This window comes from Nannospalax galili, unplaced genomic scaffold (genome assembly GCF_000622305.1).
Source record: "Nannospalax galili isolate Female #2095 unplaced genomic scaffold, S.galili_v1.0 scaffold279, whole genome shotgun sequence".
NCBI lineage: Eukaryota > Metazoa > Chordata > Mammalia > Rodentia > Spalacidae > Nannospalax > Nannospalax galili.
Genome location: NW_008343971.1, coordinates 3,068,783 through 3,083,493, shown reverse-complemented (window position 1 = coordinate 3,083,493; position 14,711 = coordinate 3,068,783). Strand labels below are relative to the sequence as shown.

General features: G+C 47.1%; 1 protein-coding gene across 1 annotated transcript in view; it reads right to left on the bottom strand.

Moving 5' to 3' along the window:
• Positions 1-2,989: 2,989 nt before the first annotated feature.
• Positions 2,990-14,711, bottom strand: part of Vamp5 (vesicle associated membrane protein 5) — a 12,435-nt gene continuing 713 nt past the window's right edge. The window contains exons 2-3 of the mRNA XM_008840277.3: positions 4,305-4,442; positions 2,990-3,650 (exon numbers count right to left, since the gene is read on the bottom strand). Of these exons, the coding sequence (XP_008838499.2) occupies positions 3,483-3,650; positions 4,305-4,442 (306 nt within the window). The 3' untranslated portion in view covers positions 2,990-3,482. The remainder of the gene's footprint in view (positions 3,651-4,304; positions 4,443-14,711) is intronic.

Below are 14,711 nucleotides of genomic sequence, written 5' to 3'. Positions count from 1 at the left end.
AGACTCGGGTTGGAATTCCAGAACCCATATGAAGGCTGGCAGCCTGTTCCAAGGTATCGGATGCCCTCTTCTGGCCTCCGCTGGCACCGCATGGCACGGGTGCTTACATACAAGCAGGTAACACTCATGCACATAAAATGAAAATAAATAATTTTAAAATAGAGGCAGGTGGATCTCTGTGGGTTCGAGGCCAGCCTGGTCTACATAGTTAGTCCCAGGCCAGCTGGGGGCTACCCTGTCTCAAAAAGGCAAGAGGAGAGAGAGAGAGAGAGAGAGAGAGAGAGAGAGAGAGAGAGAGACTTGTTTATTTCATACACTTGACATTGAATTTCCCTTGCCACTCACATTTGAGTTTGAGCTACAGTTAAGTAACCCAGGAAGAAGGTCTTGGGGGACCTTCTTTCCTTCCAATAATTTTTTTTTTAAAGCACGGTCTTTTTTTTTTTTTTGGCCTTTTTGAGACAGGGTCTCCCTGTAGCCCCAGCTGTCCTGGATTCACTATGTAGACCAGGCTGGCCTTGAACTCACGGAGATCTGCCTGCCTCTGCCTCCCAAGTGCTGGGATTAAAGGCTTGCACCACCACCCCCGGCCACCACTTACTTTTTTTTTAAATGTTTTTTAAATTTATTTTTATTTTATGTGTATGAGTATTTTGCCTGCATTTAAGTGTGCATGTAAGTGTGCAATGTCCTCAGAGGCCAGGAGAGGACATCAGATCCCTGGAACTGGAGTTTCAGTCAGTTGTTAGCTGCATTGTGGGTACTGGGAACTGAACCCTGATCCTCTGCAAAAGTACCAGTGCTCTTAACCACTGAGTCATCTCTCCAGTCCCTCCCTTTTTTTTCTTTTACATTTAGTATGTGTGCGTGCATGCTTATGTGTGCCATGACACATGTGGAGATCAGAGGGCAACTTTCATGAATTGGTTCTCTTCTTCCATTGTGTGGGTCCCAGATACCAAGCTCAGGTCTTCAGTCTTGGCAATAAGCACCTTTACCTGCTGGACCATCTTGCTTTTATGCATTATCTCAATACATAATCTTTATTATTGCCCTGAAGCCACTAGCTTTGTGGGCCTGTGTGGCCCTAGAGCATTGGAATGCCTGCATTCTACAGAAAAAAACTCCTTTACAACTAGGCATACAGCATCATAGAAGTCTTGAGGTTTTCATGTGTATCGTGGTGTATTAAAGGAAGAATGTGGGCTGGATGGCTCAGGAGTTAAGAACACTGGCTGTTCTTGCAGAAGACCTGGGTTCGAATCCCAGCACCCACACGGCAGCTAACAACTATCTGTAACTCCAGTTCCAGGGCATTGACAGTCTCTTCTGTCCTCCTTGGGCATTGCATCACACGGGTGCACTTAACCTACATGCAGGCAATACACACATACACAAAAAAATAAATAGAAATGTATAAAAACTTTTAGAAAATAAAAAATAAAGAACACAGATACAGACTAAGAAATTAAGGCAGGGAGGGTTCAAAAGGACAAAGCTCATCATGGGTGAGAGCCTCATGAAACATCTCAGAAGCTCTTTCCTCCTCATTTTTTCTTTTCAATGTGTGTACGTGTGTGTTCATGTGGATGCATGTGAGTGCACCTGTGTGTAGAGGCCAGAGGTCATCCTCAACTGTTGTACCCTCAGGAGTTGTCTGCCTTATTTCTTCAGATGGTGGCTCACCATCCAGGCTGGGCTGGATGGCTTCTGAGCCTCAGGGATCTGCTAGTCTCTACCTCCAAGTGCTAGCTGGGAGTACAAGTGTGGCACCACACCTGGCTTTTTTTTTTTTTTTTTGCCAGGGTTTCACTGTGTAGCCCTTGACCTGCCTAAAACTCATTATGTATATCAGGCTAATCTCAAACTCACAGGGATCCACCTGCCTCTTCCTCTTGAGTGCTGGGATTAAAAGTGTGCACTGTCATGCCCAGCTCACCCGGCTTTTTTTTTTAACATGGTTTCTGGGGATGGTAACTTAGGTCCTCATGTGTTTGCAAGACAGACACGTTATGGACTGAGCTATCTCTCCAGCCTTGTTGTTTTGTTTTTTGCTTTAAAATTTTTATTATTGCTGGGCATGGTGGTACATGCCTTTAATTCCAGCACTTGGTAGACAGAGACAGGTGGATCGCTGAGTTCAAGGCCAGCTTGATCTACATAGTGAGTTCCAGGCCAGCTGGGGCTACAGGGAGACCCTGTCTCAAAAAGACAAAAAAAAATTATTATTTAGCCTGGCATGGTAGTGCACACCTTTAATCCCAGCACTCAGGAGGCAGAGGTAGGCAGATTTTTGTGATTGAGGCCAGTCTGGGGCTATAGGGAGACCCACCCTGTTGTCTCAAAAAACAAACATTCATTTTATTTTTTAAATTATATGTATGTATGTCTGTGTATGTGTACATGAATACAGATGTCCATATAGGACAATCCCCCTGGAGTGGACTTAAAGGTGGTTATAGCCTTGAACATGGGTGCTGAGAACCATTTCTCCAGTCCCTGCTTTGTGCTTTTGAGACAGGGTCTCATATAGCCCTAGGTGGTCTCAAACATAGTCGAGAATGACCTTGAACTCCTAATCTCCTGCCTCCACCTTCTGAGTGCCAGGACTACAGGAGTGTGCCATCATCAAGCCCGGAGCCATGTACACACTGGGCAAGCGCTCTATCAACTGGTCTCAACCCCAGCAAGTCCTTTCTTCTTTCTTCTTCCATCTAGAGTTCCATTGCTCCTGGAGATTTCAGTTTCATGGAAATAGGCTTATGGGTTTGGTTTTTGGACTGCTGTGTTCCTGTCACCACATTCCAGAAAGGTCCTTTGTGTAGGACAGAATCAAAGAGGAACAGAAAAGGAAGGAGCTGTTTCCTGGGGTATAGTCCTTTGGGTTATAGTTTTCTTTTAATTCCTTAAAATTTTTTCTCTACATTTATTTGTGTGGGGGGGGGATGTGCATGTGCTTATATACATGTGCCATGGCATATGTGCAGATGTCAGAAGACAACTTGCAGGAGTTGGCACTCTCCTTCCACCATGTGGGTCCTGGGGATCAAACTCAGGTTATCAGGTTTCATGGTAAGTGCCTTTATCTGCTGAACTGTCTTGTAGGTCCATTGGTGACAGGTTTTCTGAACATCCCCAGAGGTGGAGGCAGAGGAACAATTTGAGGACTGTCACACACACGCACGCACACACACCCACCCACACCAGCTTTTAACCAAACAGCAGCTTTTACTGGGCTCCAGTGGGGTTGGCCTGGCAGGGCCAGTGCAGCAGGCTGCCCTCAAGGGCCAGTCTATGGCATGACAGGACATGCAGAGTTGCACACATCCAGGCTGCCCTTCAGTGCTCACTGGGGTGGCTCAGACAGGAGCAAACACCAGGGTTCTCTGGAGACCAGAACAAGCCAATGCAGTCATTGGGCCTCTCCTCTAGGCCCAGCTGGGTCAGTCCCCAGTCCCTGAAGCAGCGCCTGCAGCCTGGGCCTATGGTTTACTACTGTCATTGCTATTCGGAAGAAAGATGACAAGCAGTATAATCAGGATGATGAGCAAACCACCAGCCACTGCCAGCCCCAGGTAGATCCGGCACCGGATGTTCTCCCAGCGCTTCTTCTGGGCCAGGGTCTTGGTTGTCTTGCTGAAAGCTGAGCTCTGCAGATGCCCAGAGACACAGAGAGGGAGTTAGTGGTTCCCACAGGCCCTCAAAGCTGTTCCAGGAGGAAGTGATCTGCATCCTCCCCACCATGTCTGCTCCCTCTCCACTCATTGTGCCCTCCCAGCCTAACTCCTGATTGCAAACAATGGGTGACTCTTGACTATCAACGCTGCTAGCTCACAACCACTTAGCAATGCCAGTCCATGACCTCTAGGACTGTAGATATCCACAGCCCACAGATATCTTTTTTTTGAGACAGGGTCTCATGTGACCAGTGATGGCCTCCAACCCCCTGTATAACTGAGAATGATCTTGAGTTCTTGATCCTCCTGCTTCCACCACCTGAGAGTTAAGATTACAGGTGTGTGCTATTGTGCAAGGTGTACATGGAGCTGAGGTCTGAATGCAGGGTTTCATGCATGCTAGGTAAGCACTCGACCAACTGCGCTGTAGCCACAAACCAAAGCCGTGAAGCCTACTTGTTGTATGTACAGATAGGAAACCCAGAAGTTTCACACCAGCTGGTAAGCAAGCAAGCTTGAGACCTCACCTAGGGCCTAGAAGCCCCACTCTGCCTCCCCATTAAAGCCTAAGGGCTCCCTCTAAGGACCACGTCTCTCCCCTCCCTTCCAGTTCCCAGGGCCACACACCATATCCAGGAGCTGGTCTGAGCGTTGCTCCAGCTCTGCCAGCTTCCCGTCCCGCTCCAGGACCTTGTCAAAATTGTTGAGCATGATTTCCGTCACTTCGTCCGCCTGCCGCTGGCATCGCTCCAATTCTTTCCCTGCCTGACAACCAAGCCCAAGGTCAGGGCTGCATGAGTTCCCCACCCAGTCCTCATTTGACACAAACACCAAAACCTCCCCCTCCCCTACAATGCCCAGGTATGGCAGATGAGTAACAGCATCCTTAGAGTGGAGGTGTGAGGTATGTAGGGTAAAGGTCTGGCCTGAGTGAGTGCTGCCTGCCTTGGAGATCATAGGCTCCTTCATGTAATCATCAGCCCTGGCTTCCTCTATATTACTCCTGAGTGGGATCTTTCCCAGGTCCCCATCTTCCTACAAAGCAGACATCTTTCCCACCTGCCCCAAGATGGCATCTATCCAACACACACCTGCCCTATGGCTTCCTGCTGACCTCAGGAGGAGGCAAAAATCAGACAGGGAGCAAATCCATTCACTCTACAGGACTAAAATGGTTATTTGAGACTGGGTGGCATCAGAGTCTCTGCCTAGACCACACCCCACCCACCCAAATGAAGCAGCTCAGATATCCCCCCTTGGACCTCTGACAGCTTCAGGCCAGTTCTGTCTCCTAGCTGACCTTAGTGACTACCTTCTACTCCTCTCTTCCGGGGAACCTCACATTCCCTGGCCTCTAGGCTCCAGACTTCTAGTTAGAGTGTTCACTGGGATACTAGTGATAATCCTTGGCTCCCCAGCCTGGGCAGCATACCTCCAGCTAACCAAGAAAGCTAGTTCACTTTGAGGACTGGGAAGAGAAGGGCTCAAATCTCAATCTGGGCTAGGTGAGAGGATCAGAGAGAGGGAAAGAGAGAAAAGAGAGGTTGAGAGGAAGAGGGAGAAAGAGGAAAGAGAGGAAGAGGAGCTGGAGAGAGGGTTCAGCAGTTAAGAGCACTGGCTGCTCTTGAAGATGACCCAGGTTTGGCAGCCACATGGATGATCCACTTGGAACTCCATGGCAGATCCACATGGAACTCTAGTTCCAAGGGATCCGATGCCCTCTTCTGGCCTTCACAGGCATTGCACACACATGGTATACTTACATACATGCAGGTAAAATGCTCATACACTTAAAATAAAAATAAATAAATAATAAACATTTTTTTTGTCTTTTTGAGACAGGGTCTCCCTGTAGCCCCAGCTTGCTTGGAACTCACTATGTAGACCAGGCTGGCCTCAAACTCACAAAGATCCACCTGCCTCTGTCTCCCAAGTGCTGGGATTAAAGGCGTGCGCCACCACACCCGGCATAAGTAATAAATTTAAAAAAAAAAAACATTTTTTTAGGCCACAGCAATTCCCCCCCCTCAGCCTAGCCCTTCCCAGCCCATCCCTGTTCTGTCTCCTTCTCACAAAGTATCAGCCACCCTCCCTTTCCTGCCAGCCCACGCCATATCACCTATTGTTTGCAACAGACATTTTGGCATTTGACTGAATTAAAACCAGAGAATTTGTGTTGGAAGAGATTGTGTGGTCACAGAGGACCACCTCCTACTCAGGCAAGATTCTTCATGCAGGATCCTTGCAGCTGTCCTGTACTCAGCTGTCTCGGAGCACTCCCAGTACATGAATCCTCAACTAGACCACAAGCTCCCACAGGAAGGGCAGGGGCCTGTGCCCTACTTTCATCCTCTAGCATCTGTAGGCCAACACAGTGCTGACCACTGCAAGGACTCAGTGAGGAGGTCAGTTACTCTACAGCCTATGCAAAAGTAATTCTCAATCTCAAGTGATGTGCGCTCAGTGTGCTTATCTAGCACAGTGGGAGTTTCGAGGGGTAGGCATCTGAAACCCAAACAGGTCAATGTTTACCCAAGAGCTAGAAAAACAACCTGTTTCAAGAGTGGGGCAGGTAACCCAAGGAGGTCAAAGGATGCTTAGCTGCTGGGGAACACAGGGGAACAATGAAGAGAGCAGGAACTTCATGCCCTCTCCCTTTTCCTGAGTCACTTGTCATGGCTACTGTACCATTCCACAAAGCTCCATTGTTTGGCCCTTTGAACTAACTTTCCGGCATCCCAGTACTCCAAGACACAAACTTGGAAACAGACAAAGATTCAAAAATGAGAATCACTGCTAGCAGTTGATGAGATGCTGGTGAATATTTTCTGATTTATTGTTATCATTTTATTATTAGGGAGCATGTGTGTGGAGGTCAGAGGACAAATCTGTGGAGTCGGTTCTCTTCTTCCATCATTATGTGGGTTTGTGGGTTGGGGGGGATTGAACTCATGTCACCAGGCTTGTGCAGCAAGTGCCTTACCCACTGAGCCATCATGCTGGCCCTATTTTTCTGTTCTGTGTGTGTGTGTTCAGTGTCTGAGTATGTGGTGTATGTGTACATGTGTGTGCTAGTATACCTGCCCTGTATACAGCCAGAAGCCAAGGGAGGATGTCAGTGGTCTTGCATAATCATTTTCTGTCTCATTCCTTTGAGACAAGGTCTCTCAATGAACCTAGAGTTAGTCTGGCAGCCAGCAAGCCCCAAGGATACTCCTGTCTCCTCTCCTTCCCTTCCCCAGGCTCTGGGGTTACAGGCATGTGCAGCTATGCCCAGCTTTTTACATGGGTTCTGGATATTCAGTCTCAGGTTCTCATGCTTGTGTGGCAGGTGTTATTACCTACTGCATACCCCATACCCTTTTATTAAAATAAAGTCTTATGTAGCCCAGGCTGGTCTCCAACTCACTATGCAGCTAAAGATGACCTTGAACTTCTGATCCTAGTACCTCCATCTCCCCAGTGCTAAGATTACAGGCATGCCCCACCACACCCAGCTTATGTGGTGCTAGAAATCAAACCCAGGGCTTCATGCATGCTTAGGTAAGCACTGAGCGTCATCCTCAGCTCTATTTTTCTGTCCTGAATGCTACAGCTGCTGTTATCTTATTCCCATACAAGGGGTAACACAGGATCACATTCTGTAGAGAGCTGACTATGCCTCCAGCTGCAATCTGGAGCCTCTTTCTCCACGGTGAAGCCAGGCCTATCCAGAGCCAAGATGGGCCTAGGGCCTAAAAGAACACATGTGCTCCAAGGAACACAGAGCCACCAAGTCCCAGCCCTCCTCAGTCTCCCTCAGCCAAAGGTGAAAGGTCTCAAACTATAGACACAGGCCTCTACTGACAACATGAGAGGTAAACTGCTAGGGAAAGAAGGAAACAGCTGAGCAAACAGAGGGCAAGGGCCGGCACTTGTAATGCAGCACAGTATCTGACAACTGGTAGACACGTGAGATATTTTCTCAATGACTTGTGCCTAATTTCAGGGAGAGTCTTCTCCAGCTGGGGAAAAGAAACATGTGACACCACTGTGCCAACAGTTCCACTGTGACATAAAATGTCCTAGCAGCCCATGGCATGGGTAGATTCCAAGGGTCAGAACTGTAACTGAAAGGGTGGATGATAAGATGGACTTGGGTCATTCTGGCAGGGAGAGACAGGGACACAGCCTACCAGTGAAGAGACCAGGCAGGGCAGGGCTGGGGAAAGCAGCAGAAGTCAAAGGGTGGAAACTAGCTTGAAGGGAATGATAATACTCATGTGCTGGCATACACCTGTAATCTCAGCACTCAGCCTAGGCTACACAGTGAGAACTGTCTCAAAAACAAAACTGAAGTGTCAGGTGTGGTGACACATGCCTGTAATCCCAGTATTCTGGAGGAAGAGGCAGGTGATCAGAAGTTCAAAGTCATCTTTAGCTACATAGCAAGTTCTAGGCCTGCTTGGACCACATGAAATTCTGTCTCAAACGACAACAAAAACAAAAAAGTAAGCAAGCAGACAAAAAAAAAGGGGAGGGGGATGAGGGCAGACTGGAAAGATGGCTCCGTGGGTAAAAGCACTTTGCTGTGCAAGCTGAGAACCTGAATCTGAATTCCAAGCACTCATGTAAAAAGCTGGGTGTGGGACCGCCTGGTGGTACATACTTTAATTCCATCTCTCAGGAGGAAGAGGCAGGAGGATCTCTGTGAGTATGAAGTCAGTCTGATCTACATAGTGAGACCCTATCTTGGAAAGAAAACAAAACAAAACCCCAAACCAAAAAAATCTAGAGAAGGCTATATGCCCCAATAACCCTAGTTCTGGTGGTGGACAGAGACAGGAAGAACAGGGGGGTTTACTAGCTCTAGATTCAGTATCTCAAGGAAAGAAGGCAAAGAGTAATAGATCAAGACATCAATATCCTCCTCTGGTGCTCTCTCTCGCTCTCTCTCTCTCTCTCTCTCTCTCTCTCTCTCTCCCCCCCTCTCTCTCACACACACACACACACACGCACATGCACATGCATGCACACAGTCAGAGCTGGCTCAGATTTGAGCCAAGGGTAGTCATGGAGAGCTTCAGGCTCATTGCTCTATTAGTGATAGACAGGAGTAGATGGAAGTGAGAGGTCTAGGCAAAGGCTACGCAGCAGGGTGAAGTGTATCAGCAAGGGTATAAGGGTGTGAGAAGATGCCCACCAGGCCAGGCCCGCTGGGGACAACAGAGTGCAGAAAGGAAGAGTAGGTGAGACAGGTATTTCTGAAAGCTGCCAAGAACCTGCAGGGCTTGGGGTTTTGAGCCAGTAGGAAGGTAGGGGCTGGAGCCTGGAGGATGGGCAGTGGTTGCCAGAGGGTGGCAGTTACACAGGAAATGTTCTTGACAGACTGTTACTATCTGTACAGAATATCATCTAGAACACACACACACACACACGCACGCGCGCGCACACACACACACACACACACACACACCAGCTGGAGATTGAACTAGGCCACAAACACAAAATGAAGGCAAGTGTTCTGCCAGTGAGCTACACCCGCAGCCCTTGGCTCCTCTGAAAACACAGCTCTCATAATCCTCCCTATTAAGCTGAGAGTGCTCAGTGTCAGAGAACTTACCTAGTATTTGTGCTTATAGGTTCAATCACCAACATCACAAAAACAAAACAAATCCTGTTGCCAGGTAGGTAAAGCACACCTGTAGTCCCTGTTCTCCATATTCAGAAGGCTGAGGCAGGAGGATCACTTGAGCCTATGAATTCCAGCAACACAGTGAACACAGTGAAGGTCTCTCTCTCTATTGGGCTTATTTATTTTCTATACCCCTGGTTGGCCTGGAACTTGCTATGTAGATCAGGCTGCTTGAACTCACAGAGGTCTACCTGCCTCTGCCTGAGACAAGAAGCCAGTGCAGTCACGCACATCTGTAGCACACAGTGGGAGGAGAAGCACATGTCATGGGAAGGAAGATTTCCCAGAGTTTGCTGGCTAGTACCCATATAAAAGCTGGGTGTAGTCAGGTGTGGTGGCACATGCATACCTTTAATGCCAGCGCTTGGGAGGCAGAGGCAAGCAGCTCTCTGTGAGTTTGAGGCCAGTCTGGTCTACATAGTGAGTTCCAGGACAGCTGGGGCTACAGGGAGAGCCTGTCTCAAAAAAGGTGAAAAAAAAAAAAAAGCTGGGTGTAGTGGTGAATACCTCCAACACCAGTGCTGAGGATGGGGGGAGACAAGAGGATCCCTGAGCTTGCTGGCCAGCCAATCTAGCCAGAAAGGGTGAGTCCTGGGTTCAGTAAGAAAGACTGTCTCAAAAACAAGGTAGAAGCCAGTGTTATGGTGCACACCTTTAGTTCCAGCATTTGGGAGGCAGAGACAGGCAAATTTCTGTGAGATTGAGGTCAGCCTGGTCTAGAGTGAGTTCCAAGCCAGCTGGGGCTACAGGGAGATCCTGTCTCAAAAAAACAAACAAACAAATAAAAACAAGGTGGTAGCTGATAGCAACCTCTGACCTTCACATGCACACCCAAGGGCACAAGCACCTGCATACATATGTTCATATACTATATACACTACACTCATACACACACACACACACACACACACACACACACACACAAAGAATAAAACTACCCTTCCAGCTGGGAACGGTAGTACACACCTTTAATCCCAGCACTCAGGAGGCAGAGGTAAGCAGATCTCTGTGACATTGATTGAGGCCAGCCTGGTTTACACAGCAAGTTCCAAGCCAGCTGCAGGAAACCCAATAAAAAACAAAAACAAATAAAACAAAACAAAATGAAAACCTACTCTTCCCTGTCCTAACTCTACTTGTCTCCTCCCCTCCCCCTTGTTTATTATTCAAGAAATTCAAACTAGTGAGATTGTTCAGCGGGTAAAAGCACTTGCTGCACATGTCTGACATGATCCTTAGAATCCATGTTGGACGAAGAGAGTTGATTCCTGAAAGTTGTCCTCTGACCCCTGCACATGTGTCTTGACACACCAGCACTTGCTCTCATATACATAGAAAGAATGATGATGATGATGATGATGATGATTAAGAAGCCCTGATCCAGTTGGTGATGGATGGAAGATGGACAGATGCAGGTACGACTGTGTCATCTCCTTCTTTGGTCAGCACTTAGATGAGCTCAGAGAAGAAGCACAAGGCTTTGCATTATGTCCCTCTCTTCAAATTCTGCCACTCACCAGCTCAGTGACTAATGCTGAGGATGTGACCTTTCTGACCCTCTACTTCCTCCTCTATAAAGTGGTGATAATAGCAATGCTTACCTCATAAACCTCACAATATTAGCTCAGATTATGTCACATATTATAAACAAAAAGCCTAAAGAATGCCTGGCAATACTAAATTCTCAACAAATAGCAGGAATTATTGGTAAAATAGACCAAATTTCTTTTTAAAAAAAGATTTATCATTTCTAATGTATGTGTGTGTGTGTGTATGTGTGTGTGTGTGTGTGTGTGTGTGTGCCATGTGTGTGCAGGTGCCTGAAGAGTTAGCAAGAGGGCATCGGATCCTCTGGTGCTGAAGTTACAGGTGGTTGTAAGCTACCCAATGTGAGTGTTGGGAACTCAACTCAGTTCCTTTGCAAGAGCAGCAAGTACTCTTAACTGCTGAGCCATTTCTCCAGCACATTTTTTTTTCTTTAACAATTTATTTTTTTTTAATTTTAGGTGTATAAATGTTTTGCCTGTATATAAGCACAAGAAGTGTGTACAAATGCCCTCAAAGGCCAGAAGAGGGCACTGGAGTTGTTAGCTGCCGTGTGGGTTCTAGGAACCCACCCCAGGTCCTCTGTAAGAGCAGCCAGTGCTCTTAACCGCTGAGCCATCTCTCCAGCCCCACTTATTAAGGATATTTTAATATAAGCTTAAGTATGAGGGTTAGGAGAAAAAGAGGCACTCAGAAGAAAGTCATACATACCCAAGTGTGGGTACAGGCTCCTCAAGGGAGTCAAGATTTTTTCCTATTTTTTTACCTTACAAAGTTCAGCTTGTCTATTTCCGTTTCTTATCCAAGTGAAAAACTGTGCATAGGCCTTTGAGAACCAGCATCCAGAAACAATATCTTCTTTATTCTCATCAGGCTTTGTTGAAATTTTATGAGCCTAGGGCCTCACATGCTGAGCTATATTCCCAGCCATTTATTTATTTATTTATTTATTTATTTATTTATTTATTTTTAATTCATGAGACAGGCTCTCAGTAAATTGCCCAGACTCTCCTGGAACTTGGGATCCACCTGGCTCTGCCTATCTATTATTGGATTCCAGGGAGTGTTGGAATTACAGGTACGGTCACCAAATGCAACTGAGATTTTCTGTTTTGAGCAATAGTAATAGTCATCTTTCAGTGAGCACATATCCTAACTTTGAGACTGTGCTGCTAGCTGTTCACTTGGCTTATCTCACTAAATCCCCACAATAAACCACCACCACCATCATCATCATCATCATCATTCAATCAATGTTTACAGCTCAGAAGTGTTAAATTATCTAAGATCACAGAATTAGTAAGTAGAAGATCTGAGGGTAGAACCAGCAAGGCTCCAGGGATCCTTCCCAATGTCATACTCAAGAGGCAGAAAAAGGGGGCGGTCCCATGCTTTTGCTGATTGGCTAAAGATTACCAACCACATGATGCTGCCAATTCAGGGTGTGTGCAAATGAGGATAACCTGTGGCTCCACAAATTCTATGAGGTGAATAACTTCAAGAAGTCATTATAGCATATACCTATAATCCCAGCACTTGGGAGGCAGAGGAAGGAGCACTGCTGCAAGTTTGAAACCAGGCCAATCTACATAGTTAGTTAAGGGCAGTCAAGGCTATACAGCAAGACTTTGTCTCAACAACAATCACGAAAAAGAATTATTCATTCCAGCCAGGAACGGTGGCTAACACCTGTAACCCCAGCGTTTGGAAGGCTGAGGGAACCAGCCTAGGCTACAGAGTGAGATGCTGTCTCAGAAGGGGAGGGAGAGAAGGAGGAAGGGAGGAAGGAAGGAGAGAGAGAGGGAGAGAAAGGTTGAGGAAGACTTAGTTTTGCACACCTGTAATATTAGCATTCAAGAGGATCAGAAACTCAACATCATCCTCATTTATATAGCAAATCTAGACCAGCCTGTCTCAAAACAACAACAAACAAATATTTTTTAAAAAGGAATTAAGAAGCCGGGCATGGTAGCACATGCCTTTATGCCTTTGATTCCAGCGCTCGGGAGGCAGAGGCAGGCCAGCCTGGTCGACACAGTGAGTTCAGGCCAGCTGGAGCTACAGGAAGACCCTGTCTCAAAAAGACCCCCCAAAAAGGAATTAAGGGCTGGAGAGATGGTTCAGCAGTTAAGATTATTGGCTGTTCTTGCAGAGGACCCAGCTTTGATCCCCAGCACCCATATGGTGGCTAACAATTGTTTGTAACTCCAGTTCCAGGGGATCCAATACCCTCTTCTGGCCTCAGTGGGAACTGCACACGTGTGGTGAACTTACATAACTTCAGACAAAACACTCATACACATAATATAAAACTAAATAATTTTTTTGGTCTTTTTGAGACAGGGTGTCCCTGTAGCCCCAGCTGGCCTGGAAATTACTATTTAGACTAGGCTGCCCTTGAACTCACAGAGATCCACCTGCCTGTGTCTCCCATGTGCTGGGATTAAAGGTGTATACCACATGTCTGGCTAAAATAAATAAATCTTTGAAAAAAAGAATTACTGTCATGCTGGGGAGATGGCTCAGCTAATTAATGCTTTTGCTACATGGGCATGAGGGCCAGAGTCTGGATCCCCAGCACCTACATAAAATCCAGACAGCCTTTCTGTAATCCCAGTGCACAGAAGGTAGAGACTGGGGATCCCTGGAACAAGCTAGCTAACAAGTCTACCCACATTGCTGAGTTCTGGGTTTACAAGAGACCCTGCCTCAGTAAACACAGTGGAGTGCGATCAAGGACTCCTATGTCACTCTTTGGTTTCCACACACATGCACATTCATGTGCATAACACATCCACACACATGCAAATAAATGCACATACACATATATATGCACACCATGCAATACATGTATAAAAAAGAAAAAAATCATTCACTTTCCATAGTTTCTTACTGTTGCTTTGTTCTGCTCTAAGTGCCTACAAGGAACTGCTCAAAATGATTCTTGTTGATTGAACAAGTCACAGAAGAGAGGAGAAAGGGAGAGGAGGGAGGACCAGGTAGCGAAAGAGGATGGGGGCAGATAAAGGGACAAGAAGTTAAGAGACAGGATGATACTGGGACGCCAAGTGTTGTTGGAGGCCCTGGATCAATATGCCCTCTCCAGGCTCTGAGCCTCTTTTACCTGGAGTGTACTTGTGGGGGGTCTCAGGGTTCTGCACTACAGCTGGATAACTTACCCTAGCAGCCTTCATTTCAAAGTTTCCTCTTCTCCCCAGGGCTGAGGGCTAGTTAGAAACCCCCCTCCTTGACTCCTCCCATCTCTTGCCCTGCACTCTCGGAAGTGGGCTCTCAGCTCCAGCCCATTCTCAGAGCCTCCCTCAGTTTCCTGGGGTGGCCTCAAAGCTTAGAGCTACCTTCCTGCCCCATTTCCCCTTCCTGTCTCCAGTTTCCTAAAGATGAAGCTATCCAGGCATCACCACCCCTGGCCAGTCCACATCCATCACACCTCCACCAGCTTTAAAGCCCCAAACCTGCTTCTAGTATGGTCGGACTTCCAGAAACCCCAGGGGAGGGGCTATCCTGGACCCCAGAGGTCCCTGACACCTCTGCCTTAGAGATGGTAAGTGAGGACAGAGCCCCAGGTCTGCAGCAGGAGTGGGAATGACTCAACTCATAATTATGTTCCTAGGTACAGGTTAGGAAGACAGGCCTGGGTCACACTCTGATAATTTTGGTGGAACCTCTATAATAACGTTTTAGAAAAGGTTCTCTCTCTCTCTCTCTCTCTCTCTCTCTCTCTCTCTCTCTCTCTCTCTCCACCCCCCGCTCTCCCTATTCCTCTACTCTTCACACCCCGCGCACGTCTGTCGGTC